This window comes from Lutra lutra, chromosome 15 (genome assembly GCF_902655055.1).
Source record: "Lutra lutra chromosome 15, mLutLut1.2, whole genome shotgun sequence".
NCBI lineage: Eukaryota > Metazoa > Chordata > Mammalia > Carnivora > Mustelidae > Lutra > Lutra lutra.
In genome coordinates, this window is record NC_062292.1 from 29,987,807 (window position 1) to 30,014,086 (window position 26,280).

Consider the following 26,280-nt stretch of genomic DNA (forward strand, 5'->3'; position numbering starts at 1 on the left):
GGTTCTTTCTGCCAATCCACCTGTCTGTATCTGAAATGTAGACACAAGGTCCAGTTCTTCCCCACAGCTTACATTTATTGAGTGCTTACTGTATATCAGTAACTGCTCTAACCTCAAATGAGCACTGCTGATTCTCAACACAGCCTCCCAGGTGGGTACAGCTGCTACCCCAACTTCAGAGACAAGGTGTGGAGACACGGGGATCCCCTGCCACAGCTCCATACCTGTTCAGGGGAGGGGCTGGGCTTTGAAGATGGGCAGGGTCCATGTAGGGAGCCTCTATATTCAAGTGCTTCTCAGGCTGCTGGGGGAAGGAAAACAGGAAGAGCACACGAGTGGGCTGGGGAGTCTCGTCTCTGAGCAGGGCAAATGGGAAAAGTAGGGATGAAAGGAGTCTGACGTGTCATGGAAGAGCAGCCCCAGGGACACCGGGCCATGTCTGCGGGACTCCACAGTGAGTGGCGACGTGCAGGTGAAAGAGGACTGCCCCGATTGCTCCGTGGAGATGGGAGGGTGGGGCTGTGTGCTACCGTGAACAGTTCCGTCAAGGAGGATCTGGGCTGAAGAGTAGAGAGCTTGCATTAAAAGGAAATAATGATGGGAGGGTCTAGAAAATATTTTTTTAAAAGCCTTTTAAAAGCCTTCTGGATTTGTGACTAGTCTTAAACGTACATATATACATGTACACAGTACACACACATATATACACAGGAACACAGATCTACGTAAATGTGTTTGCATGCATGTCTGTATTTCTAGATGTAAGGCTCATACCCCAAAGTCGTCTTTTTTTCCTATTGTGAATTCATTCTATTTCCCGGCCTCCTATGAACAGGGCAAGAGAAAGCAGCACCACCAAAGAAGACAGAAGAGGAAGGAGGAGTCACCTCTGGAAGGAATTCTGAAGGACCCCCCAGTTCTCTCGAGAGGAGCTCGCACATGGCCTCGCAAAGTTGCTGAGATCTCCCCTCTGCTTCCCCACCACCCTTGTGGTGGGGCTCAGTCTCCTGAACTGCTCTCCTTCCTTCCAGACCTGGAGTCCAGGGGCACCACAGAGACCAAAGTTCAAGGGGCTGGAGCTACGGAGACTGAGCACTTCCACCAGTCCTGGAGAAACATGAGCGGGGTCAGGGCTGGTGAAGGCCAAGGACATCAAGACCTTGTCATTTCCATTCTATCAAATCTATGCTCATTTAGACATTAATTATCAAGTGGAAAATGGGATTGTTAATGATGTTGTTACTAATGTTATAGGAACAGCGGAGGGCTTTCAGGAAACAACCCCTTTGCCCAAGATAACCATTTAAAGTAATTTTTAAAAGAGAGGTTTACCTGAAAATAATTCTCAATTTCCTTTGAGAGAAGTTGATAGAAAAGCCGTTTTTCAGTGTATTCAATCAGGCGATCGTGAAACACTCGGGTGGCTTCGTGAACAAAGAACAGAGCGGCCATCTCTCTGGAGTTGATGACAACCCTCTCAGCTTGCAGCAACCCCAGGAGAAGCTGTGAGGGATTGAAACGTTAGATTTTTAACATTAGCAGGTAGTATGTGAAGTAGAGGCTCAATTTTTGCAGGTTTATGATTCCATAAAAATAGAAGCGATTATCTAGGTACGAATTGTCCATTTCTCCAAGTGATAAGCTAGATTTTTGATGAGATGGGCAGGTTAATACTCAGGGAAAACTGACACAGCACCCCCCATGAAGGGAGAGGGGATGAGGACCACTGGGCCTGGCCTCTGAGGTCTCGCTGGCTGGGAAGCCACGGGTCCTGACCACGGTGCTGAGGTGGGCTGCCCGTGAGCTTCTTCATGCTGATGTTCTAAGATTCTGAATGTGGATGAAAAGAACTTATAACGCATTTCAAACATGATATGCACTATTTTGGACCACAGGCCCATGGTAAGGAGAGAAAAACTGAATTCCAAAATTGTTTTTCTTGGGATGCCTGCGTGGCTCAGGTCAGGATCCCAGGGTCCTGGGACTGAGTCCCACATTGGGCTCCCTGCTCAGTGGAGAGCCTGCTTCTCCCTCTGCCTCTGCTGTTCCCCCTGCTTGTGCCCTCTCTCTGACAAATAAATAAAATCTTTGAAACCCCCCCAAATTGTTTTTCTTAATGTTAATTCTGAAAATTATTTGATCAAGGCTAATGACTAAGGCGGCACGGTTGGCAACATTTCCCGTTGGAAAAAACAAGGCTCATGGGAATTGCAAGCATATTTACAAAATGCATACAGGCTTTCATTTTCAGAGAGCAGAAATAATATCTCAGAAATAAGGCAAAACCGAAAGCCACGTCATACCCTTGCCACTGAGAATCTCAGCCAATATTCTAACAGTCTGAGCGGTTTCGTCACGGAGTTCTCCACAAGGAATTGTTTTAATGATTCTTTCTAAAGGGCTCTCAGGGTAAACTGCTAATGAACAGCAAAACTAATCAACTTGGATTCCTTTTCCCCCCTTCTCGAACAATTGAATGTTTACAGTGGAGAAATGGGGAGAGAGAGAGAGAAGGTCAATTCAGTAAAATCACATTTCCTTAACTTACAATTTAAAGTTAAGCTAAGGAATGAATTTTAAAACACACCTTAAACACATCTCGAAGATTAAACAGGTAGTGGCATTTCGCTGGGGTTGGCATCATATTCTGACATACGTGAGAGTAGATGGCGAGAGAACACGCTATTATCTGATCCTTACATTTCTGAACATTGGATGTGAAGTTATTGATGGAGAAATACATTCCCAAATGAGCCTTTAAAAAGAAATTTTAATAGTCAGCCCAAAAGTTTAAGCATACTGTCTTCCTAATTAATCCCCCCACTGAAAAGGAGACGTGTTACTATCATGGAGGATGAATGACATTTAAAATGTTAGTAACCAGAATCCACTTTAAACCAAATAGACTAATACAAAGACACTGCAAGTGTCACAAACCGGGGGGAAGGAAAATCCCACTTCGTCTGAGTTTGGTGAATGATCTAGAGGCATGTATTGCCGCTCTCTGGGGACAATTTATGCCCCATGTGAGTATATACCATGGGTGCTGACAATTCTCCCGCCCCCTTGCTCCCCTGTAGAGGCTACTAGATGGACTACTAAGTGATAGAACTATTTTCTCATTTTGGGTTGCTGCATGTATATATATATATATATATATATATATATATATATATATATATTCTTCTACATTAGGATTTTTAAAAAAGATTTTATTTATTTATTTGACAGACAGAGATCACAAGTAGGCAGAGAGGCAGGCAGAGAGAGAGGAAGGGAAGCAGGCTCCCTGCTGAGCAGAGAGCCCAATGCGGGGCTCGATCCCAGAACCCTGAGATCACGACCTGAGGCAAAGGCAGAGGCTTTAACCCACTGAGCCACCCAGACGCCCCTACATTAGGATTTTTAAATTGGTGGGTTGTTGTTGATCATGTGCAGAATTACCAAGGGCTTTTTGAAAAACAGATTTAAACATTAATCTTTAAATTTTATATTATAAAGAAGAAAAACACATGATGAGCTTTGAAAAAATCAGTAATCTTGCATAACATTTTTTTTTCTTTCCTTTTTTTTTTTTTAAAGTAGGCTCCAGTACAGGGCTTGAACCCACAGCCCTGAGATCAATACCTGAGCTGAGCTCAAGAATCGGACACTTAACTGACTGAGCCACCCAGGCGCCCCTCAAATTTATTTTTCTAATCAAACCAGATTTCAAGTTGAGCTGTTTTTCTAATAAGATATTTCAGATTTTTTAATTTTGTGTTCTGTAAAGAAATGAAGAGAACAAACCAAGACAGAAGACTCTAGGAGAGCTTGCTAATAATACAGGCTCCTGAGCACCTCCCCCCTTCCCAAGATATGCTGGATCAGGGCCTTCAAGAATAAAGTCGCAGGATCCACATTACACGTGCATTACACATGTGCTGCATGTATTTCTAATGCACACTGACTGATGTTTTGGTTACTTTGAGACAGGTGACAACCACAGGCCGGAAAGGGGAGAGGGGGAACAAAACCCATCACCTTAAGGAATTGTCTTTCAGTATCAATGGCTTTAAGTTCTTGAGTCTTCTCGTATACCATGAAAATAAAATTCTGTTTGGCAGAAAACGAGCTGGATGCATTACCTGGAAAATAGCCCGCAAGGCGTGCTGTGGAGGGTGAGGCAGCACCAGGATGGAAAAGTGCTTGAGCAGACGTGGGCTGGCATGCCTCCTGACCGCTGCAGGGGCACAGGCTGCCACCAGAGAAAGATCTTGAATGTTCTGCGGGAAGCATAAAAAGGACAGGTACATGCATCCATAGAAAATGAATTATCATCCACTTCCCAGCCCCCAGTGAACAGAAGATTTCAATGTTTAGACAAAAAGACGATTTACTGCAAAAACAAAAACTCTGACAGTAATAGAATCGATCTTCTTGGAAGTAAATGAAATCCTCGAAAGCAATTTCGAGGGCTGTTCCTTCTAGAAGGCTTTCTAAATGTCCTCAAGCCATAGCTTCTCTTTGAAGAAGCAATTACTGGACCCTGAGCAACATGGCTGAGGCAGGCAGAGGACTCTGGTGCTGAGGGAGGGCTCGGGAGCATGGAGTGAGTCTTCAGGGAAGCCAAGGTTGTGCAGGTCACCTCCCGGGGACCTTCCTGCCCGGGCTGCATCTGGATTCTTCTCCTGGCTGCGTGCTGACAGTGGTTCCGACACTCGGGTGTCCCCGCTGACACCATGCACCAGCCAGGGTACTGTCCAGGATCGCTGGCCCAGGTCTGTCTGAGTCATGAACCTGTTTGTAATGCAACCATTTAATTCCACAGACAAAGTCTGTTCTGGAGTGCAGGGCTCGTGATGTCCAGGGAAGGAACCGGGTGAGGAGACAAGTGCATTTGCTTTTTCAAAAACTGCAGCCATTCTGATTCGGTTCAATGTAAGGAAAACAAAGACACAGGAATCCTGCCCTGGGAATCTGCTGGACTTTGCAATGGTACTGAACATCCCTGATCCATGATCTTGCAAATAAAGACGCAGAGCTGTCCTACCCAGACAGTAAGGATGTGCCGGGAAACATTTCACTAGCTTTTTTCATCTATATTCACAGCTGCTGCCCTGAAAAATCTGATGAACTATTGATGTGATTAATAGTGAGCATTTATTTGACTCAGAAATTAAGCCTATAGGGCCATACTCATAACTTTCACTAACAGTGAATCCTACGGAGCCGAGCAGAATGACAAAGATGCCACTGGCGCAGTTCAAGTAGGGTTTCCAATGTGTTCTGCATGTTCATCTGACTAGAGTTCCTGAACCTCTCAATTCACTCAACACTGTTCTGAATATTTAATTCATTGTTAATGGGGACACAATCTTTGTATATGCTGTACCTTCCAAGTGTTCTTCTTCGTGTCGTACAGGCCTCCCATATCTAGTAACTGCCGGATTAATTCCAGGGGCGGCTGAGCTCCGTAGGTGTCTGATTCTGGCACGTTCAAATCATCAATGAACAGTACAATCTGGAGCAGGACAAAGGATTTTAAAACATATCACTTGGTATTGCCTTATCTTCTATTACAAATTAGGAATATTAATTACACTAAGGTGTAAGAACAAAGTTATATGAAATGACATGTCTATTTTTCTGTTAAAAAGCAAAAGACCAAATTCCATTTTGAAGAGATGAGTTTAGAAAATGGTAAGTTTTCAAAATAGCAGGCAGCACTCAACAAGGTTCTTCTCTTGGTACCTTTCCCTGGGGCTGCAGATCTGCTTCTCTTCCTCTTATGGTCGTGTTAAAAACAAGACACTACTGGGTATTTACCCCAAAGATACAGACGTAGTGAAAAGAAGGGCCATCTGTACCCCAATGTTTATAGCAGCAATGGCCACGGTCGCCAAACTGTGGAAAGAACCAAGATGCCCTTCAACAGACAAATGGATAAGGAAGATGTGGTCCATATACACTATGGAGTATTATGCCTCCATCAGAAAGGATGAGTACCCAACTTTTGTAGCAGCATGGACGGGACTGGAAGAGATGATGCTGAGTGAAATAAGTCAAGCAGAGAGAGTCAACTATCATATGGTTTCACTTACTTGTGGAGCATAACAAATAGCATGGAGGACATGGGGAGACGGAGAGGAGAAGCGAGTTGGGGGAAATTGGAAGGGGAGGTGAACAATGAGAGACTGTGGACTCTGAAAAACAATCTGAAGGGTTTGAAGAGGTGGGGGGGTGGGAGGTTGGGGGAACCAGGTGGTGGGTATTGGAGAGGGCACGGATTGCATGGAGCACTGGGTGTGGTACAAAAACAATGAATACTGTTATGCTGAAAATAAATTAAAAAAAATGATTAAAAAAAACAAGACAATAGGGGCGCCTGGGTGGCTCAGTGGGTTAAAGCCTCTGCCTTTGGCTCAGGTCACGATCCAGGGTTCTGGGATTGAGTCCCACCTGGGGCTCTCTGCTCAGCAGGGAGCCTGCTTCCCTTCCTCTCTCTCTGCCTGCCTCTCTGCCTACTGTGATCTCTGTCTGTCAAATAAATAAATCTTTAAAAAACAAAACAAAACAAAAAACAAGACAATAGGGGTGCCTGGGTGGCTCAGTGGGTTAAAGCCTCTGCCTTCGGCTCAGGTCATGATCCCAGGGTCCTGGGATCCAGTCCCGCATCGGGCTCTCTGCTCAGCAGGGAGTCTGCTTTCCCCTCTTTCTCTGCCTGCCTCTCTGTCTACTTGTGCTCTCTGTCAAATAAATAAATACAATCCTAAAAAAAAAAAAATGAAAACAAACAAAGAAAATAAGACAATAGGCCCAAAATGGAGTCCCTCATGGTAAGCCCCATGGCACCCAACCCAGACTTAATGACAGTTTCGGCTCATGGAATCCCAAGCCGGTGACTCAGCATTAGGCAGGTCGTTGGCCTGATGGACCCCTGCCACCCACTTAGGGAAAGTGACATCACCACAACCAACATGCTTCTTGCCAGTATAAACCCCACCCCGTTGCCCACCCTTCTGCCTGTTGATCTGTCATTTTGTACAGCTCCTGGAACGCCCTTCTTTTTGTGAGGCGGATGCCTCGAAGATTCATGAATAAGTGAGCAAAGCCAATAGATCCTTACAGTTAACTCAGCTGCATTTTGGTTTTTAACAGTCTCAAGTCATGCTCACAGGAGAAAAACGTGGTCAAATACACCGTTACAAACCCACAGGCATCTAACACGTTTTCTGTCTTATCTGGTCATGTTTAATTTAGATTCCAGGAACTTCTTTTGGCTTTCGTAATTCCGAATCAGTAAAATTGATCAATATTAGGCCGATCTGAAAACCGGAGCTTCCGTTTATAAAGTGCATTTTCTGGCGTGTGCAGGAGTGTATGTGACACTTTGCTTTCTCTGTTTACGGTTATTAACGAAAGCAAGTCACACGCGGCTTCAGCAGCACTTGCAGATTAGCCCGTGGGACGGGAGGTGTTTTTACCCTGCTGTTCTTCGGCGCTCCAAGAGTGTCTTTGGTTCTTCTGACTAATTTCTTCAGGATCATCTCCTTGGCTTTGGCAGCTGTGATACTGATGCTAAAATTTATCGTTGATACTATAATTCCCTTCTTATCATTTTTCAAGGAACTTTCATCAGTTTTGACTGCTGGCTTTTTAATATGCTTATCTGTTATGCCAAATATGGAAAAGAAACACAGATTTAGAGCACTTTAAGTACATGTGTGATTTATTTTATGGTGTTGGGAAATGTGAATATTACATAATTTTACTCTAGCGTTGTCATTTTCAGGAAATCACTGAGGACAATTCAGTGAGCGAAGGAATACCAACTGGGGAATGTTTCCCAGGACTTCCTTCCTTTGGTGTGGTCTGCAGGGACTCCACAACCACACAGCCAAACACAACAGCAGGGAAGCTGGGGGAACCCTCCGTAGTTTATGCACAACTGACACAAGTACGCTTTTAGGGCTTCCAAGTGTCCGGATGTGCAAGGTGGTGTGTATGTACTGAAAGCGCACACAGAAGTCTGAAGGCAGCAGGCACCAGTGTCCACTCAGGACACATTCCCTGAGAGCACCCTCCACGAGGGCCACTGCGGATGGTGCGACAGCAAACCTAAAAGTAGACCCAGAACCAAAAACTCCTCTGGCAAGAACCCTGGGGCCAGGCTTCCTTCCCGATGTCTGGGGTCTGTCCCTGCTTTTCCTCTGCAGAAATGGGGCGGCTGCTCCCGGAGCCCCAGCCCGAGTTCTCCAGGAGGACCTGAGAATGCATATAGTAACTTCTCCACTGCATTACTCAGACAAGGGTGAAGGAACAGGAGAGGCCGACCCTGCCTCCAGGGACTTCCAGACTGAGTCCACCATTCCCCCGAGAAGCCGGAGTCCCCACTTGCTGGGAAGCTCTGCCATCACCACCCCCCACTGCTGGGTACAGCAGGGCATTCTGAGGGTGAGTGGGGATCTTTTAGGACTCTCGATTTTAAACAGGCAGTGGAAATCTGTTCATTCTGAGATTCTGGACAAGCACGTGGTGACCTGCACATGGCTGAGAGAGGAAGGAGAGTCACATGACATAATGCGTACCTTGACTTTCAGCTCCTGTCTTGGGAGTTTCAGAAAGCAAGAGGCTGATATTCTGCTTCAGGCTATTGGAATACAAGGTTTTCGAGATTCAAGATTAGCTCGCTTCCCACAGTAGCCAGGCACACAAAATATAATCAAAGTACCGGTGTGTCTTGGGTTTTACCTTGCTCTCCTACAAGGAAACAAATACTCCTCTTTCCCATTTACACTTTTACAGAGAAGATTGTGCCACTGCCATCACCATTAAGTTCAACAACACAGGCTTACTCTCAAAAACAAACTGGACAAATTCCTAGGGTGCCAGGCTACTGGTGTGCCCGATGGGTAGTAAGCCATTTACTCACTAGTCCCTTTGTAAATGGCACTTTCCCTTGTGCATGGCTCAACAGAAACCCCTTTCACCTTTACTTTGGTCTTGCCTTTAGATGTTGCTCTGTATTGTGATTTCTTTATTAAAATCCTGTTCAGTTTAAACAGTGACTCTATAGTAAGAGTTCTTTTTTTAGTGTGTTACTAATGATTATAATAATTCAGATAAGGAATGATGCCCATGACATTAAATGTTTCAAAACTCATGTCTTGGACTTTTTACAGCCGTATTTAAGTGTAGTAGGATCTATTCCAAAATCATTCATGCAACATGCAGGTGGCGGGGCTCCGGCTACCAAGTGCCGTTGGAAAGACGTAAGGAAGTTCAAGATGTCTTGGGAAGACAGGACAGCCTTGACGAGTGCAGGTGGGAGATGGCCTGCAGCGTGGGAGGAATCCAACCGTGTCATTCTGTTCAAACAACAGTGTGCTTCTCTCACATTTTAATTAGAATTAACTTAAAAAATTTGCACTTTTAATTTGCACAATTTAGAACTCTTTTTCATCCCTCCCTTCAGGAAGAGACACAGAGAACGACAGTTCTTTGTAAAGAACTTTTTTTTTTTCAAGTAGGCGCCATATCGTGTGGGTGGAGCCAAATGGGGCAGGAACTCGTGACCCTGAGATCAGACCTGAGCTGAGATCAAGAGTCCCATGTTTAAAGAATATTTCATATTTGATAAGATGAAAATTCTAGTGCAAGAAAACCAATTATATGCAACAGTTTTGGGCAAGTTTTAGGTGTTATTTTTCCAGGAAGGAAAATAGTTCATAGCTGTACTTTGTTATGTAAGAAAAAGGAGATTTTAATTTTAGTTATATTTAAAATAAAGGTAAAATCTCTCATTTAAAGGAATTAATCTAGGTGTTAATACTTTGGAAAAGTACAGATTTTTGTCTTCACTTCTCTTTGGAAGAGTTCTGCATTTCTACATAGCAGGTTTGCTTTTTAAAACAAGGCACATTTATATATTAAAGCAAACTTTTTTTTACCAGACAAATCAAATTTGGTGTTCCAATATACAACCTTGATTTTTTAATTTCACTGTATAGTAGGACTTCTCCTAAGATGGAGCTGTATTTCACATCCAGTGCTCCAGGACCCTCCAACCTCTCAAGCATTTCATTAATGGCACTGGTTTTCCCAACAGCAGGGTCTCCTAAGGAAAAAAAAAAAAAAGACTTTTTTTTTTAGGTGGAAGGAAATGAATAGATACTACATATTAAGATGAACCAGTAACATTTTATATGAAAATTGCATGAAAAAGATTCTTTTCTCCTTTTAAAAACCATGGTTAAGCCTGGGTAAACCAGGACGTAAATATGAAATCCTCTCAAATTACTTACAGCTCTGATAAAAGGACATAGTCAGAGTTACCCATTGTTTTTAATCGAAGGCTCATTTATGGCTCTGGCAAATATTCCAGCTTACAGCACAGAGGAGCTGCTGCATGAAATTCATTTCCCTGAACGTTTCTGTCGACACAATCTGGGGAGAGATGTGATGACAAACTACTCCAGCAGAACACGGTCAGGACTGCACAGTCCACCTGATATTAAGAGTAAGAATTTTTTTTTCAAAAGATTTTATTTATTTGACAGAGATCACAAGTAGGCAGAGAAGCAGGTGAGGGGGGTGGGAGGGAAGCAGGCTCCCTGCCGAGCAGAGAGCCCAGTGCAGGGCTCAATGTGGGGCTCAATCCCAGGATTCTGAGATCATGACCGGAGCCAAAGGCAGAGGCTTAACCCACTGAGCCACCGAGGTGTCTCAAGAGTAAGAATCTTCTTAGGCCAAACTGGAGGCAACGTATAGATTATGTGAGAGTTCCAGCCTCATTATTTTCCATGTGGAACTCTGGGAGCAATACTAGGGCCACTGGTGATGGGCAATAAAAGGTAAGGAAGGGGTAAAATAAATGTTATGGGAGACGTGGGGCTGTATGCATTAGTCACGTGGTAACCTTAAAAGGCGGAAACATTTAAACATCAGGTTGAGGAATTGTGTATTTTTTTTTTTTAATCAGGCAGGTTCTTTTAATTTTTTCCTTGTATGTAATTACATTTAATTAGACCAATCTGTGCGCCTTCCGTCAGGGACACTCTAAGGCTGTCAGCCCAAGGCTGCGGGGGCCATGTGTGCACTGATCCTGTAGTTCTACTTCTGGAATTTGTCTTGGAAGGAACCAAATGATGAAGATTTATAATGTCCTCACCTGGCAAATGCGGGCAAATGGGCATTCATACACTGTGAGTAGGAATACATATTGACATAGTGTCTAGAGCCTTTCAGAGCATATCCCGCCCCCCAGTTATAAAGTAAAATGTATAGACTATGTAATTACTAAGCCTGTTCTTAACTCTATAAATTCTCCTTCTTTAAATCTTCCTAATACCTGTGAGAAGTACGGGGCAGAAATTCTTTAAGAGAAAGCTTATGAGGAAAGAGAGGGACACTGTGTCTCGGGTGGCGATATGAGTGATGTTCTCTCCGTATTCTGTGATCTTCAACAGGTTTTCACTCGATCCTTCAGGGTCCACTAGCATGGACGTTCCTAAGGTAAAGTTAAAAAGTGTCAAATGACCTATAGATAAACATTAATCTTTTGGGTACTGGATACTTTCTGGAAAAGTCTAGACATTGTAAAACCATGTCAGCAGCTGCAGAGAAGCCAGAATGGACCGTCAGTCCCCCAGTCGTCTCTGCTGATCTCAGCAGCTGTTCCTTCCGCTGGCACTCAGCTGGTGAGCCAGCCCCCACTCTGCCCACACTACCACCGCCCACGGGCCCCTTGTCCTCCCCATTCCCTCCAGTGACAGGAAGAAAGCAGCTCTCCTGCCCAGCCTCCTGCAGTCCTTCAGAAGAACTTCCCTTCCTGGGTAAGCCTTCTCCTCCCCTCATCTGTCTTGTTGCTGTTGAAACTTTCCGATGTACAAATATTTATGTCCTAGTATCTCCCATCTTTTTATTGGTTGAACCAGGGGAAACTGATATCTATGTAGTAAAATTCAGTTGAATATGGGCAATTTCATATGAAATAAAACACACACGCACACACCCCCAAAACTAAACCAAATCTCTCTTGAACCCACAGCTTCCTACAAATTCTACTCTCATTCTTTCCAGTATTATGCAGCTAAACTTCTCAGAAGGGCTTCACATGACAGAGACCTCTAGCTTTTCTAATGCTAGCAACCTACCGGCTGACACACTCGCGTGGGGCACAATTCTGAAGGCCATAAAGGCAGGCGGTCGACAGTCTCTTTCCCATTCCCATATCCTAGGAACGAGTTCCCATACTGTGTATGCCGGTCAGCAACTTTTAAAAACTGGGTATTTGAAGGTATCATGGATTTCTTGCCAGTGCCCCAGCAATGGATATTTATGTTCTTTCCAGGCTTTCGCTGAGTTTAGAGAATATCTCCATGTCATTCTGCACACAGCCTCTCACATGCACAGTTGCTGGGTCGGTATAAACTGGAGTACGGTGTAGAATTCTGATGTATACTGACAAGTTGGCTTCCCGTGTTTTCATTCCAAAGCCCTGCACATCACTAATGGTATTTCTGAGAATCTTCCTCGATTGTCATGAAAAAAAAAATGTGCGGTTTTGTTATGTTTTTGTTTCTGGTGCCAGAGACTGGTCTGGTACCAGGTCCTCTGATTTACTTGGCACAGGCTCAGTTGAAGGTGATGTTGTGATGTTCTGATGTTTCAATTCCTGTTATGGGTTGGCTTTGAAAGCTCAGGAGGGTTTTAGTATCTTTTAAGCTCTTGGCCTACAATTAGGATAAAGTGGGACCAGAGGAAGTTGTATCTCAGATTTGGAGGAAATACCTCTGGTTTCCCATAGAAATGGTAAACTAAGATATTGAGTTATGTGCATTGATACTCAGTTGTTTTTTTGTATGTAGTAATAAAGCTCAGGGCTAAAATAACCAATATAGCACTAACAAATGATACACAACTCAGAGGTTTTAAATAAATATAATCACCCACTAATCCTTATTGCGACAAATATCATACAACAGAATGCTGGTATAAATCATTTCAAAATCAGAACTTTCTGGATGCTTCATAATTATGATATCTCTGGTTGTTTTCTGTCAGAAAGTTTTATAACAAAACTTTGAAATTCATTGATGGGAGAAAATTGACTTCAGAGAATTTCCACTCAATTTGCATTTATTGAATTTCTTGTATTTACAAGAACTCTGAAGCCTGATCATTAAGTTCCTGCCTCAAACTTCAACCAAGCTCTCATGGTACAACACCTTTCCATATCTTTGTTTTCTGTAAGTCTGCAGAAGATTGAGAATAAGAACAATGAAGCATATCTGGACATTTGTGAAGCTATGATTCCTTTTTTTCTGATTAGCTCTTTCTTTTATAATCAAGTAGAGTTCTTACATATATGCTTTTCCTATTTTAAAAGAGGTCCTGGTCCTCTCCCTCTTCTGCTTTCAGTAACCACAGCTAATTAAAATATCAAATCTTTCCACTAGCAAGACTTTCAGTGAGCTATAGTTTTACAATGCGTAACTGACTCAATCAAATAGGTTTCTCAGAAAGCAATACTCAGTGGTTATTTTCTTAAAGGCATGTTTTGGAAACACAGGTCTGAGTGGTTCTGCACTAGCTTGGAACAGGTCAGTCCTCAAAGTTGCTCATATAACTACTTCTATATATAAAGCAGTCCCAACATTTTAGGAAAGTCAGAGTATGATTCTAGTAATTCTCCTTACCTTTTTGAATTAGTGTCTGAACAGTAGGAAGTAATTCTGACCACGGTATGAATTCGCACTGCTGCAAATCCACAAAATAGCCAAAGATAGAACATTTACCAGATGGTAGGTTGACGCCTACATTTGAAAATGACACATAAATAAGTCCAAGTAAGAAAGGTTCATTTACGGAATGTTTCATTAATGACATGACCTCTATGTGAAAAATCTGATTGTTGAATCGGAAATAATAACTATTCACCAAGGGTATATCCAAATTTATAAAACAGGCCTATCCTTGTTTTTTCTGCTGATCTTTAATTAAATGAAAATGTCTTTTTATATCCAGAAAATAAGGTGAATCATAATCTGATATCCTTTGAAATCTTACCCAGTTCTGATTATTACCATGTGTTGGATATTATTAAATGAAAGTATTATACTGGTTTTAGTCAAACCACTGTATTAGGTAACTTTGCTACTTATTTGCAAAGCACATTAGTTTTTCCATTATAAAATTAATAAATTTGGGGGGGTACCTGGGTGGCTCAGTGGGTTAAAGCTTCTGCCTTTGGCTCCGGTCATGATCTCGGGGTCCTGGGATCGAGCCCCGCATTGGGCTCTCTGCTCAGCAGGGAGCCTGCTTCCCCTCACTCCCCCTCCCCCAGCCTGCTTCTCTCCTACTTGTGATCTCCCTCTCTGTCAAATAAATAAATAAAAATCTTAAAAAAAAAGTAATACATTTTCTTAATAGATTCCAGAAAATACAGAATAAAAGCAAAAGAATTTTCATGCTTTCACCATATGAAGATAACAATGTGAATATTTGATACAGTTCCTTGAATTATTTGTAAAATTTTTATATACCAGAAAATTCATTTTTAGGGAGCATACAGTTCTAGGAGTTTTTTTGCTTTTTTGTTGTTGTTGTTGTTTTTTCCACCTGAATGTATTTTGTAATCACTATAATGGATGAGATAACAAAACAATCCTAAAACCCTTAAAAAACTCCCTAGTGCTACCCCTTTTGTCTTCTGTTCCAACCCCTGGTAATCACCAATCTGGTTTTTTTGTTTTGTTTTGCTACTGAGTTGTAGTATTATTATTTAATATTTTGGATATTAACCCTTTCTCACATATATGGTTTGCAAATGTTTCTCCTGCTCCATAGGCTGCCTTTTCATTTGGTTGATGGTTTCCTCGGCGGTGCAGAAGCTTTTCAACGTCGTGCAGTGCCACTTGCTTATTTTGGCTTGTGTTGCCCTTACTTTTGGTGTCAATTCCAAAAAAATCATTGCCGAGACCAATGCCAAGGAACTTTCCCCCTATGTTTTCCTCTAGGAATTTTATAGTTTCAGGTCTTACGTTTATACCTTTAATCCATCCTGAGTTAATTTTTGTCCCTGGTATGAGATAGGGGTCCAACTTCATTATTCCGTTTGCATAAGAATATGCAGTTTTCCCAGTTCTTTTTATTGAAGAGACCATCTTCCTGGTGTCTCTGTCAAAAATTGGTTGGCTAGGGGTGCCTCATTGGCTCAGTCGGTTGGGAGTCCGCCTCCTGGTTTCGGCTCAGGTCGTGATCTCACAGTTGTGAGATCAAGCCCCACCCTGGGCTCTGTGCTCAGTAAGGAGTCTGCTTCAGCTTCTTTCTCTGTCTCCCCCAGCCCCTCCCTACTGGCACGTGTGCTCTCTGAAGTGAATAAAATCTTCTTAAGAAAATTGGTTGGGGGGCGCCCGGGTGGCTCAGTTGGTTAAGCGGCTGTCTTCGGCTCAGGTCATGATTCCAGGGTCCTGGGATCGAGCCCCGCATTGGGCTCCCTGCTCAGCGGAGAGCCTGCTTCTCTCTCTCTCTCCCCCTCTCCCTGTCGCTCTGCTTACTTGTGCTCTCTCTCTAGCTCTCTGTCAAATAAACAAATTTAAAAAAAAAAAAGAAAATTGGTTGGGTACATGGGCTTGGGTTTACTTCTAGATTCTGTTCTGTTCTATAGGTCTCTGTGTCAGTTTTCAATGCCAGTGCCATACTGTTTTGATTTTTATTGCTATGGAATACAGTTTGAGATAAAGAAGTGTGTGGCCTCCAGCTTTGTTCTTCTTCCACAGGATGGTTTTGGCTCTTCAGTCTTTTCTGGTTCCAGATGAATTTGAGGGTTGTTTTATCTATTTCTGTGAAAAAAGCCACTGCAGTTTTGATAGGGATCGCACTGAATTTATAGATGTCTTTGGAGTATGGACATTTTAACAACTCTAACTCTTTCAACTCATAAGCACAGACTATTTATTTGTGTCTTCTTTGATTCATCGATGTCTTGTAATTTTCAGTGTACTGATCTTTCACCTCCTTGGTTCATTTATTCCTATTTTACTTCTTGAGGCACTTGTATATGTTAACATGACGCATCATATTTATTGGTTTGCATAAACTGAACCATCTTGCATCCCAAATCCTGCATGAGCATAGTTTGTAATTCTTCTAATGTGATGTTTAGTTTGCTCATTTGGGAGGAAGATTTTTGTATCTGTATTCATTAGGGATATTGGCTTGTAGAGTTTTTGTTGTTGTTGTTGTTTTGTGGTGTCCTTATCTGGTTTTGCTATTAGGGAAATGCTGCCTTGAAAAATGACTTCGGAAGTTTTCCTTTGTCTTCAGTTTTTTTCTTCTTGGAAGAGTTTAAGAAGGACTTCAGTGTTTGACAGAATTCACCAGTGAAGCCATCTGGTCCAGGACTTTTGTTTGACGGGAAGTTTTACTCACTCAATCCCATTACTTGTTTTGGTCTGTTCAGATTTTCTATTTCTTCGTGAAATAGAAGCAGGTTGTTTGCTTCTAGATTATGTCCCCACTTATTTCAGGCTATCTGATTTGTTGATATATAATTGTGCATAGTAGTCTGTTACGATCTTTCGTATTTCTATGGTGTCTATTGCAATGTCTCTTTGATTTCTCATTTTATTTGAGCCTTCTCTCTTTTTTCCTTAATCTAGGTAAAGATTTGTCAGTTTTGTTTACCTTTCCAAAAAACCTGTTTCTAGTTTTGTTGATCTTTTCTATTGTTCTTCTGGCCTCTTTTAATTATTTCTACTCTGATCTTTGTTATTTCTTTCCTTCCACTAACTTTAGGCTTATTCTTTTTTTCCTTTTTCTTTGAAGTGTAAAGTTAGATTATTTGACATCTTTCTTTTATTGTCATGTGGGCATTTATTGCTATAAAATTCCTTCTACAAATTTTTATTGAAACCCATAAATTATGGTATGTTTTGTTTCCATTTTTGTTTTTTTTTGAAACCAATTAAAAAACATTTTTTCAAAAATTTTTTCATTGATTTTTCAGAAGTGTGCTATTTAATTTCTACATACTTTTAATTTTCTAGTTTTCATCAATGGTCTAGTTTTCACAATGGTCAGAAAAGATATGCAGTATAATTTTCAATCTTAATAATTTGTTAAGACTTGTTTTGTGACCAAACATAATGATCTATGCTGGAGAATATTTCCATGTGTGCTTGAGAAGAATGTGCAGTCTGCTGCTGTCAGACTGAATTCTCTGTATATGTCTGGCAGGCCCATTTTCTCTAAACTATAGCTCAGTTCCAATATTTCCTTATTGATTTTTCTCTCTGAACAATCTATCCACTGTTTAAAGTAGGATATTAAATTCCCCTACTATACTGTTCTCTATTTCTTCAGATCTGTATTTGCTTAATAAGTTTAGGTACTCTGATGTTGGGTGCATATACATTCACAGTTGTTATATCTTCTTGATGAATTGACTCCTTTACCATCACATGATGACCTTGTCTGTTGTTATAGTTTTTGACTTAAAGCCTATGTTGTCCAATAGAAGTATAGCTTAGCTACTACACGTGCTCTTTCAGTTTTCCATTTGCATGGAATACAAATTTGAGCCTCTGTGTGTCCTTGAATCAGAAGTGAATCTCTTGTAGGCAGCATATAGTTGGCTTGTTTTAAAAATCCATTTATATGCTTTATATCTTTTGATTGTAGATTTTAATCTATTTACTTTTAAAGTAATTTTGAGGGGGCGCTTGTGTGGCTCGGAGGGTTAATCCTCTGCCTTCGGCGTGGGTCATGATCTTGGGGTCCTGGGATCAAGCTCCACGTTGGTTTCTCTGCTCGGCGGGGAGCCTGCTTCCCCCCTCTCTCTGTCTGCCTCTCTGCCTGCTTGTGATCTCTCTCTCTTTGTCAAATAAATAAGTAAAATCTTCTAAAAAAATAAAGTAATTTTGAGAAGCAAAGACTAATGACATTTGATTGTTTCTTGGCTGTTTTGTGGTTCCCTTGTTCCCTCTTCCTCTCTTCCTTGTGAACTGATGATTTTCCCTAGTGGTATGCATTAATTTCCTTTTCTTTATCTTTTGTGTACTGTTGATTTTTGGTCTGTGGTTACCATGACACTTGACATGACATACATGACATAAAACATCTTTTAAGCTGATAACAAGTCAAATTCAATCACATGCAAAAACTCTTTCGCCTTCCCCTCACATTTTATATTTTCCATGTCACAATTACTCTTTATATTGGTTATCCATTACACATCTAAGCAGCTATAGGAATTTTTAATGTTTTTGAGTATTAATTTTTATACTAAAGTGATTCAAATGCCATCATATTACAGTAGTAGAGCATCTGAGTTTCACTATATATTTACCTTTACCAATGTGCTTTATAATTTCATTATTTTTTTAAAAAGATTTTATTTATTTGATAGACAGAGATCACAAGTAGGCAGAGAGGCAGGCAGAGAGAGAGGAGGAAGCAGGCTCCCTGCCGAGCAGAGAGCCTGATGTGGGCTCGATCCCAGGACCTTGAGACCATGACCCAAGCCGAAGGCAGAGGTGTCAACCCACTGAGCCACCCAGGCGCCCCTAATTTCATTATTTTTTCCTGCTACTAATTAACATTTTCACTGAAGTTTGAAGAACTCCTTTTGCATTTCTTGTAGGGCTGGTCTAGGGTGATGAACTCCCTCAGCTTTTGTTTGGGAAAGTCTTTTTCTGTCCTTCATTAAAAAAAAATATTTTATTTATTTATTTGACAGACAGAGATCACAGGTAGGCAGAGAAGCAGGCAGGCAGAGACAGAGAGAGGGTGAAGCAGGCTTTCTGCTGAGCAGGACCCTGGGATCATGACCTGAGCCGAAGGCAGAGGCTTTAACCCACTGAGCCACCCAGGTGCTACCCCTGCCTTTTTTTTTTTTAAGATTCTATTTATTTCAGAAAGAGAGAGAGAAAGAGCAGGGAGGGCAGTGGCAGAAGGAGAAGCAGACTCTCCACTGAGCAGGGAGTCTAATATGGGGCTTGACCCAGGACCCTGGGATCATGGTCTGAGCAGAAGGCAGACGCTTAGCTGACTGAGCCACTCAGGCGCCCCTCTCCTTCATTTTTTGAAGGACAACTTTGCAGGGTAAAGTATTCCTGGTTGGCAGATTTTTCTTTCAGCACCTTGAAGAGATGATCCCACTGCCTCCTGGGCTGCAAGCTTGTGGTGAGGAATTTACTGAACTTTATGGTAGTCCTTTATGTGGGCAATTTTTTCTTCTACCTGTGTTCAAATTCTCCTTCTTTTAGATAGTTTATGTGTCTGAGAAGATTTTTTGGGTTGAAATTATTGGAGAGATCTCTGAACTTCATTTAAAAAGTATCTAAATCCTCCCCAGATTTAGTAAGTTCTCCGCTATTATTTCTCTAAATAAGCTTTCTGTCCCTTTCTTGCTTGCATCTCCTTTTGGGACTCCCTTGATGGGTAGATTTTAAAAAATCATATCTCATATTTCACAGGCTTTCTTCATTCTTTTTTCTTAGTTCTCCTGTGAGCGGATAATCACAAATGACCTGGTTTCTGCCCTGGAGATTCTTTCCTCTGCTTGATCCAGTCTGCTGTTGATGTTCTTTTTTTTTTTTTTTTAAAGATTTTATTTATTCATTTGACAGACAGAGATCACAAGTAGAGAGAGAGGCAGGCAGAGAGAGAGGGGGAAGCAGGCTCCCCGCTGAGCAGAGAGCCCGATGCGGGACTCAATCCCAGGGCATTGGGGTCATGACCTGAGCCGAAGGCAGCGGCTTAACCCACTGAGCCACCCAGGCGCCCCTGCTGTTGATGTCCTATCCCATTCACTGTATTCTCCAGCTGCACAACCTCTGTTTGCTTCTGTTCTGATTCCCGTCTCTGCTACTTTCTCATTTTGTTCAAGTATCGTTTTCCTGATTTCACCAAATTGTCTTCCAGTGTTGTCTTTTAGCTTATCAGACTTCCTCAAAACAGCTATTTTGAATTTTTAATTGGGCAAACCACAAATCTCTGTTTCTTTGGGGTCAGTTACTGGAGAAATATTGTACTCCTTTGGTTGTCATGTTTCCTCAGTTTTTCCTGTTCCTTGAAGTCCTTCATTATGGTCTCCACATTGGAGAAATGGTCTCCTCCAGTTTTTACTAACTGACTGTGGGAAAGAAGTAACCCCCTCTGACTTGTTAAGGATCCTGAGGCTTTTTTGATCTTTTCTATGGGTATGCTTACCCCACACATCTTGTTCTCTCCTACTGGGTAATTTTTAGGCACGTATGCCTTCTCTCCATTCTGCCAAGCCAGGCTGGGTGCTGACAGCCTTCCTGTTTCTTTCTCTTGGGTGGTGCCGGACGCTGTATTTGTGTGGTTTCTCCCAACCCTGCAATCTGCCTAGTTTTCTACTACCCATCTGAAAAGGCTCACTTTTGCTGTCCTCTGGGATGCACATAGGGAACCTTCCCCTGGAAGAGGATGTTTACGGGTAAAGCTAATGGAGTGTTGGGGGAGCCCATGGACCAGTTCAGGGGATCCTTGGGCAAGATGTCCCCAGAAGCTCATGGGTGGACCTCCTGTTGGAGTCCTAAAGTAGTCTAGTAGGATTTGTGTCTCATTCTGAGCCCTGGCTGCTGTTCTCTCAGCCCCCACTTCCCTATAGTCAGGTAGTTCACAGTTCGCTACTTTCTACGGGGCTAAAGAAAACTGGGCCTCCGTGGCAGTGTCCCACCCAGCTGAGAAGCCACTCACTCATGCACAAGCCATCCCTTTTCCCTCCTGGCATGGGACTGTGCTGCCAAGGGGAGGGTGATGCGTGTGAAGAGCTGAGAAACAGGTTTCTGTACACTCGCACACACACCTGTTTTATTTCTGCATCTGTCTGCATGTCTGTCAAGAACAGAAAGCATGAATTCAGACTGACAAAGCCTTTGTGTAAGTTTTCCGTTGCTGTTTTAACAAATTACCACCAACTTAGGGATCTCAAAACAACACAGATTTCTCCCTTACAGTTTTAGAGGTCACAGGTCCATCCTGTTTTCACTGGACTAAAATCAAAGTGTTGGCAGGACTGCATTCCTTTGGAGGCTCTCAAGGGAAATCCCTTTCTCTGCCCTTTCGAGCTTTGGGCGGCCACATGCAGTCCTTGGCTCGTGGCCTCTTCCTCCACCTTCAAAGCCAGCAACTGCATGACTGCATCACTTCAACCTCTGCATCCCCCCTTCATGCCTCCTGTGCCTCTCCTGCCTCCTTCTCCACCATTAAGGACTCATGATCCAGGATAATCTCAAGGTTCTTAACCTAGTTACACCCTCAAACTCTGCTGTGCAATGAGTTAGCCCATCCACAGGACCCGAGAAGTGGGATGTGGGGCTTTCCGGGAAGCTGTTAGTTGGCCTTATCATCATCCAGCAAGAGGACTCACTCTAACATTTGTCCTTTGCTTTCTTTCTTTGCTGTTTTATTTCTTGCAGCTAAGAACTAGTGTGTGAGGAAACAGTATCAGATCAGGCAATAGCCTGCTCCCCATCAAATTCTGCCCTAAGTTTAATGCCCATTGATGTTCTTGTCTAATCTAATATTTAGCTATGATGGATGCAGTGGATATGCCTTCTATAGAAGGGGACTATTATCCTCAACCATACAGATAAGTTTTGCAGATTTAATAACCAGTTAAAGGTAATTAGCAGAAACTAGGTAACAGCCCCTGATTAATAAGACTCGAATGACTAGAATTATCAGGTGCATATTTTAAGACAGCCATGCTTACTATGTTTAAATGAAAGTAAGCTTGAAAATACAGAACAAGAAACTATAAAAAAGTGACATAGCCTATTTGAAAAGGAACCAAACAGACCTTCCAGAAATGAAACATAAGAGCTCAGCAGCAATAACAAAACCAAGACCATACTTAATGGGGAAGCTTTTGTAACGGTACCATTAATAATGGCAAGTGCAAAACCACAGAAAGAAGGATGAAATTTGTACGACTAAGCTGAATAAGAAACACGCCAAGTCAATACGAAGAAAACTTGAAGACTTTTTTTCTAGGTTTCAGTTTACCTATTTTTAAAAAAAGATTTCATTTATTTATTTGAGAGAGACAGCATGGGAGAGGGGCAGAGGGAGAGGGAGAAGCAGACTCCCTGCTGAGCAGGGAGTCCGATGTGGGGCTTAATCCCAGGACCCTGGGATCATGAACTGAGCTGAAGGCAGACACTTAACTGACTGAGCCACCCAGCCACCCCTCAAATAACTAATTCTTTCTCTGATGGTGCCAAGAGTAGAGCTCATCTGGACTACTCACTCTTTCACTTGAATGATTACAGAAGTTCTATTTGGTCCTTTTTCATAGCTGTATGTTCTATTTTCATTTCTACTTTATTTGCTTCATATATGCTTATTTGTTGAAAAATGGATGCCATTTCCTTATTTATCTTTCAAAAAAGAACCCTAACATATTAATAAATATTAATTCATTCCAGATGAAATTATTATAGCCTAACAGAGACCTGTAACAGAAATGTTACAGGTCTCTGTTAGGCTATAATAATTTCATCTGGAATGAATTAATATTATGATAGGTGACAGTATACCAGTAGGTATACTTTCTTAGTATTAATTGTTTTGTGTTTTACAATTTTGTTCAGAGTGACTACAAGTGGGAAGTTTCAGGACTCCCTTTTTTTCTCTTCTCTTTTCCATTCTGATGGTTTTGTACTTTTTACAACTACTGCCACCTGCCCCTCCTTTCATTCCTACACCCATCCCAAACTAGCTTTTCTACTCATACTTCAGATGACAAAACAGAATTCCTTACTCATCGTTTTAAGATAAACCTTCTAACATAAGGTATAATTTACTGAGTTGCCTTTAGGTTCACATGGAGAAGAAATAATAGAATTTGAGGTATTTTCTGCCTGACAAATAAATCAGGGCAGTTTATTTCTCTTAGGAATTAGCAACATCCAGTTGACTCACTGAGTCAACAACAAATAATGTGCAGTGCATTTTGATATTAAAAGTTAATTTTGGGGCACCTGGGTAGTTCAGTGGGTTGATCCTCTGCCTTCAGCTCAGGTCATGATCTCAATGTCCTGAGATCGAGCCTCACATCAGGCTCTCTGCTCAATGGGGAGCCTGCTTCCCCATCTTTCTCTGCCTGCCTCTCTGCCTACTTGTGATCTGTCAAATAAATAAATAAAATCTTTTAAAAAAAGTTAAGTTCTGGGAGTCTGTGTAGCTCATTGTGTGAAGCATCTGCCTTCAGTTCAGGTCATGATCCCAGGGTTCTGGGATCGAGCCCCGCATTGGGCTCCCAGCTCAGCGGGGAGTCTGCTTCCCCCTCTCCCTCTCCCCCCTGCTCATGCTCCCTCTCAAATAAATAAAAATTTTTTTAAAAATAATTTCCATAGGAAATAACACAAAACTTTGTGGTCAAAGATACTTTAAATAGAACATTTACAAATAATTTCAAAAGGATATTTTAAGAGTTACATCACACAAACTGGTCAAATCTATACTTTTGGTAAATATTTTTTGGCTCTCATCTTTAACAAAGTTCTTCTAAATACATTCATGGTTCACTGTTTTGTCTTCTTGGTACCTGCACCAAAAAGGATCTCTTCATCTATTGCAAGTTCCTTTAATTAGTGACTGCTAATTGGGAAGGCTTACCATTTCAGAAAATGACGACAGATTCCATTTGTTAGAACTGACTCAAAAAACATACATAATAAAGAAATCTAAGACTTCATAAAATAGTTTTTATAATATTAGTCTTTAAGAAGTAAATGAAACTATAATCTACAGAAATTCCTGGTGCACGAGGATATGTATAACACAGATCCAGCTAGATGGCCAGTGGGCTCAGCTAGGCCGAGGTCAAGAGTTTCAAGGTTTCATCTGTTCTGCCTTACTTGTGTGACAGCTCCCTTAGAACAACAATTGACCAGGAGTCGAATTTATTTCAGCCTCTTTTGCTGGACTAACGGTACTGGAGTGTGCTTTTACCTTTAACCTCACACTTTAAAAGATGGGCCTTTAATTCAAGGCCATCCATAAAGAGTTTCTAACTAATTTTTTAGTGGGGGGAGGGGCAGAGGGAGAGAGAGAATCCCTCTCACAACCTTGGGATCATGACCTGAGCTGAAATCAAGAGTCGGACCCTTAACAAACTGAGCCCACCCAGGGATCCCTCTTTTCTTTTTCTTTTTTTTTTTTTAATCTGTTTTTTGTTGTTGTTGTTGTTGTTTTTTTATTTGTTTGTTTTTTTTTTTTTTTTTTTTTTTTGACAGAGAGATCACAAGCAGGCAGAGAGGCAGGCAGAGAGAGGAGGAAGCAGGCTCCCCGAGAGAGCAGAGAGCCCGATGCGGGGCTCGATCCCAGGACTCCGAGATCATGACCTGAGCCAAAGGCAGTGGCTTAACCCACTGAGCCACCCAGGCGCCCCGGATCCCTCTTTTCTTTAAAATTTATTTTATCCAGAGATTTATATCAGCTCTGACAAAGTATCTGTATTTTTTTTTTTTTTTTAAAGTAGGCCCCTTGCCTAGCAAGGAGACCAATATGGGGCTTGAACTCATACTTGTGAGATCAAGACCTGAGCTGTGATCAGGAGTCAGACTGAGTGGCAGACAGAGCTGACCGCCTAAATGCCCCCACACTAATATTCTGAAGCAAGTATAATTAGGACTGCTGCCCCCAGAACCTACCTATGCGTGGATTGCTCTCAAACAGCTCATGCACAAGCTTGTCAAAATCGTAGGTCACCATGGCAGGGGAACCAGGCTCGTGGCTCAAATACGGCACCAGGTCATCTTCGTGTTCATCCTCACGCTTTAAAGTTCCTCCAAAGGCCCAAGTAAATGCAAACACGAAGAGCTTCTGAAGCATAATTTTTAACTTATGAGGATTCTTCTCCAGATACCATGTATTTTCAGCTCTGGGGCAGACACATGTGGGAGGGTAAGAGTTAAAATTTTATTTTTATTTTTTTAAAGATTTTTATTTATTTGGCAGAGAGAGAGAGAGATCATGAGTAGGCAGAGAGGCAGGCAGAGAGAGAGGAGGAAGCAGGCTCCCCTCCAAGCAGAAAGCCCGATGCAGGGCTCAATCCCAGGTCCCCAAGATCACGACCTGAGCCGAATGCAGAGGCTTAACCCACTGAGCCATCCAGGCACCCCAAGAAAGTTGAAATTTTAGAAGGAAGTTCAGTGATTTTGATATCATATCAAAGTTTCATTACTAAAAATTATAGAACAGTTAGGTGTTAACATGAATGTTTTAATAGTAATGTACAATTTTAGTTGATATCATGTAAATTACACACCTCTACTATTTTTAAGGTACCATTGTGTGAGAGATCTGTAGACCACCTTTATTTCATTTATTTAGTACAAATGATTCACTTTTATTTATGAGGTCAGTTTATTAGTCACAAGTTTACCTATCTTTTGGGAGAGGATCTGGTAATTCTCCGTTTTATGTACAAAAACATAATCCTGGTCCTAGTCCTTCACTCTGTATTGCTCTCAGCCAGGCTGTGAAGGCTGATTTAGTTCCACGCAGCTGAAGCCACACTCTGTGAGTCTGGGGAAAGTCTCGTCCAGTCTGGGCCAACAAGGTCACCCTGGTCTGTGGACCCTGAGATTCTGCAGTGACAGGGCTGATGGTGAGGGACTGAACGAAAGGTTTGGGCTTGATTTCAAGGCATTTAAAATAGTTCAGGATATACTATTATCATACAATTACTCATAAATTATGAAAATATTAAAAATGTATCATCAACCTGAAACTTATTGGCAATCATCGATGTCCAATGCACATATTCAGTTCTATTTAAAATTTCTAGTCATGTGTGATAGTTCATTCAGCAAATATTCATGAATTCCTACTGTGTATCAGCTGTCCTGGACCAAGCAAACGTGACCCCTTCTCTCCAGGGTAAGAATGGGAATGCTAAGCCACGGCATGTATAAGGGAGACAGTTACATGTGACGTGCACAGCGGTGGTCAAGGGGCCGCGTCAGCCCATGGGAGGCGGGGCAGCCTCTGGGCAGAGCACATGTAGCAGGATCCAGAAGCCAAAGGATCAAGCTGGTCTGAGGAACTGAGACAAGAAGCCGGAGTCGGTGCAGAGGCAGCCAGGGCTCCCATGCTCTACACAGCTTCTGTCCTTCCATTCTGAGTCTAATGAGAAGACATGAAATGTCTATAAAAAAGAAAGATTATTTATGTATTTATTTATTTAGTATTTATTTATTGTAGTGTATTTTTTTTAAATTGAATGTTTGTGAAGTGCCTGGGTGGCTCAGATGG

The 26,280-nt window shown here is 42.0% G+C and overlaps 1 protein-coding gene across 1 annotated transcript in view; it reads right to left on the reverse strand.

The window, feature by feature from the left end:
* DNAH14 (dynein axonemal heavy chain 14) overlaps positions 1 to 26,280 on the reverse strand; it is a 326,637-nt gene that overhangs the window by 113,788 nt on the left and 186,569 nt on the right. Inside the window, exons 42-51 of the mRNA XM_047705359.1 lie at positions 24,675 to 24,904; positions 13,683 to 13,799; positions 11,333 to 11,491; positions 9,964 to 10,099; positions 8,571 to 8,632; positions 7,467 to 7,651; positions 5,375 to 5,503; positions 4,128 to 4,265; positions 2,588 to 2,755; positions 1,333 to 1,503 (exon numbers count right to left, since the gene is read on the reverse strand). Of these exons, the coding sequence (XP_047561315.1) occupies positions 1,333 to 1,503; positions 2,588 to 2,755; positions 4,128 to 4,265; positions 5,375 to 5,503; positions 7,467 to 7,651; positions 8,571 to 8,632; positions 9,964 to 10,099; positions 11,333 to 11,491; positions 13,683 to 13,799; positions 24,675 to 24,904 (1,495 nt within the window). The remainder of the gene's footprint in view (positions 1 to 1,332; positions 1,504 to 2,587; positions 2,756 to 4,127; positions 4,266 to 5,374; positions 5,504 to 7,466; positions 7,652 to 8,570; positions 8,633 to 9,963; positions 10,100 to 11,332; positions 11,492 to 13,682; positions 13,800 to 24,674; positions 24,905 to 26,280) is intronic.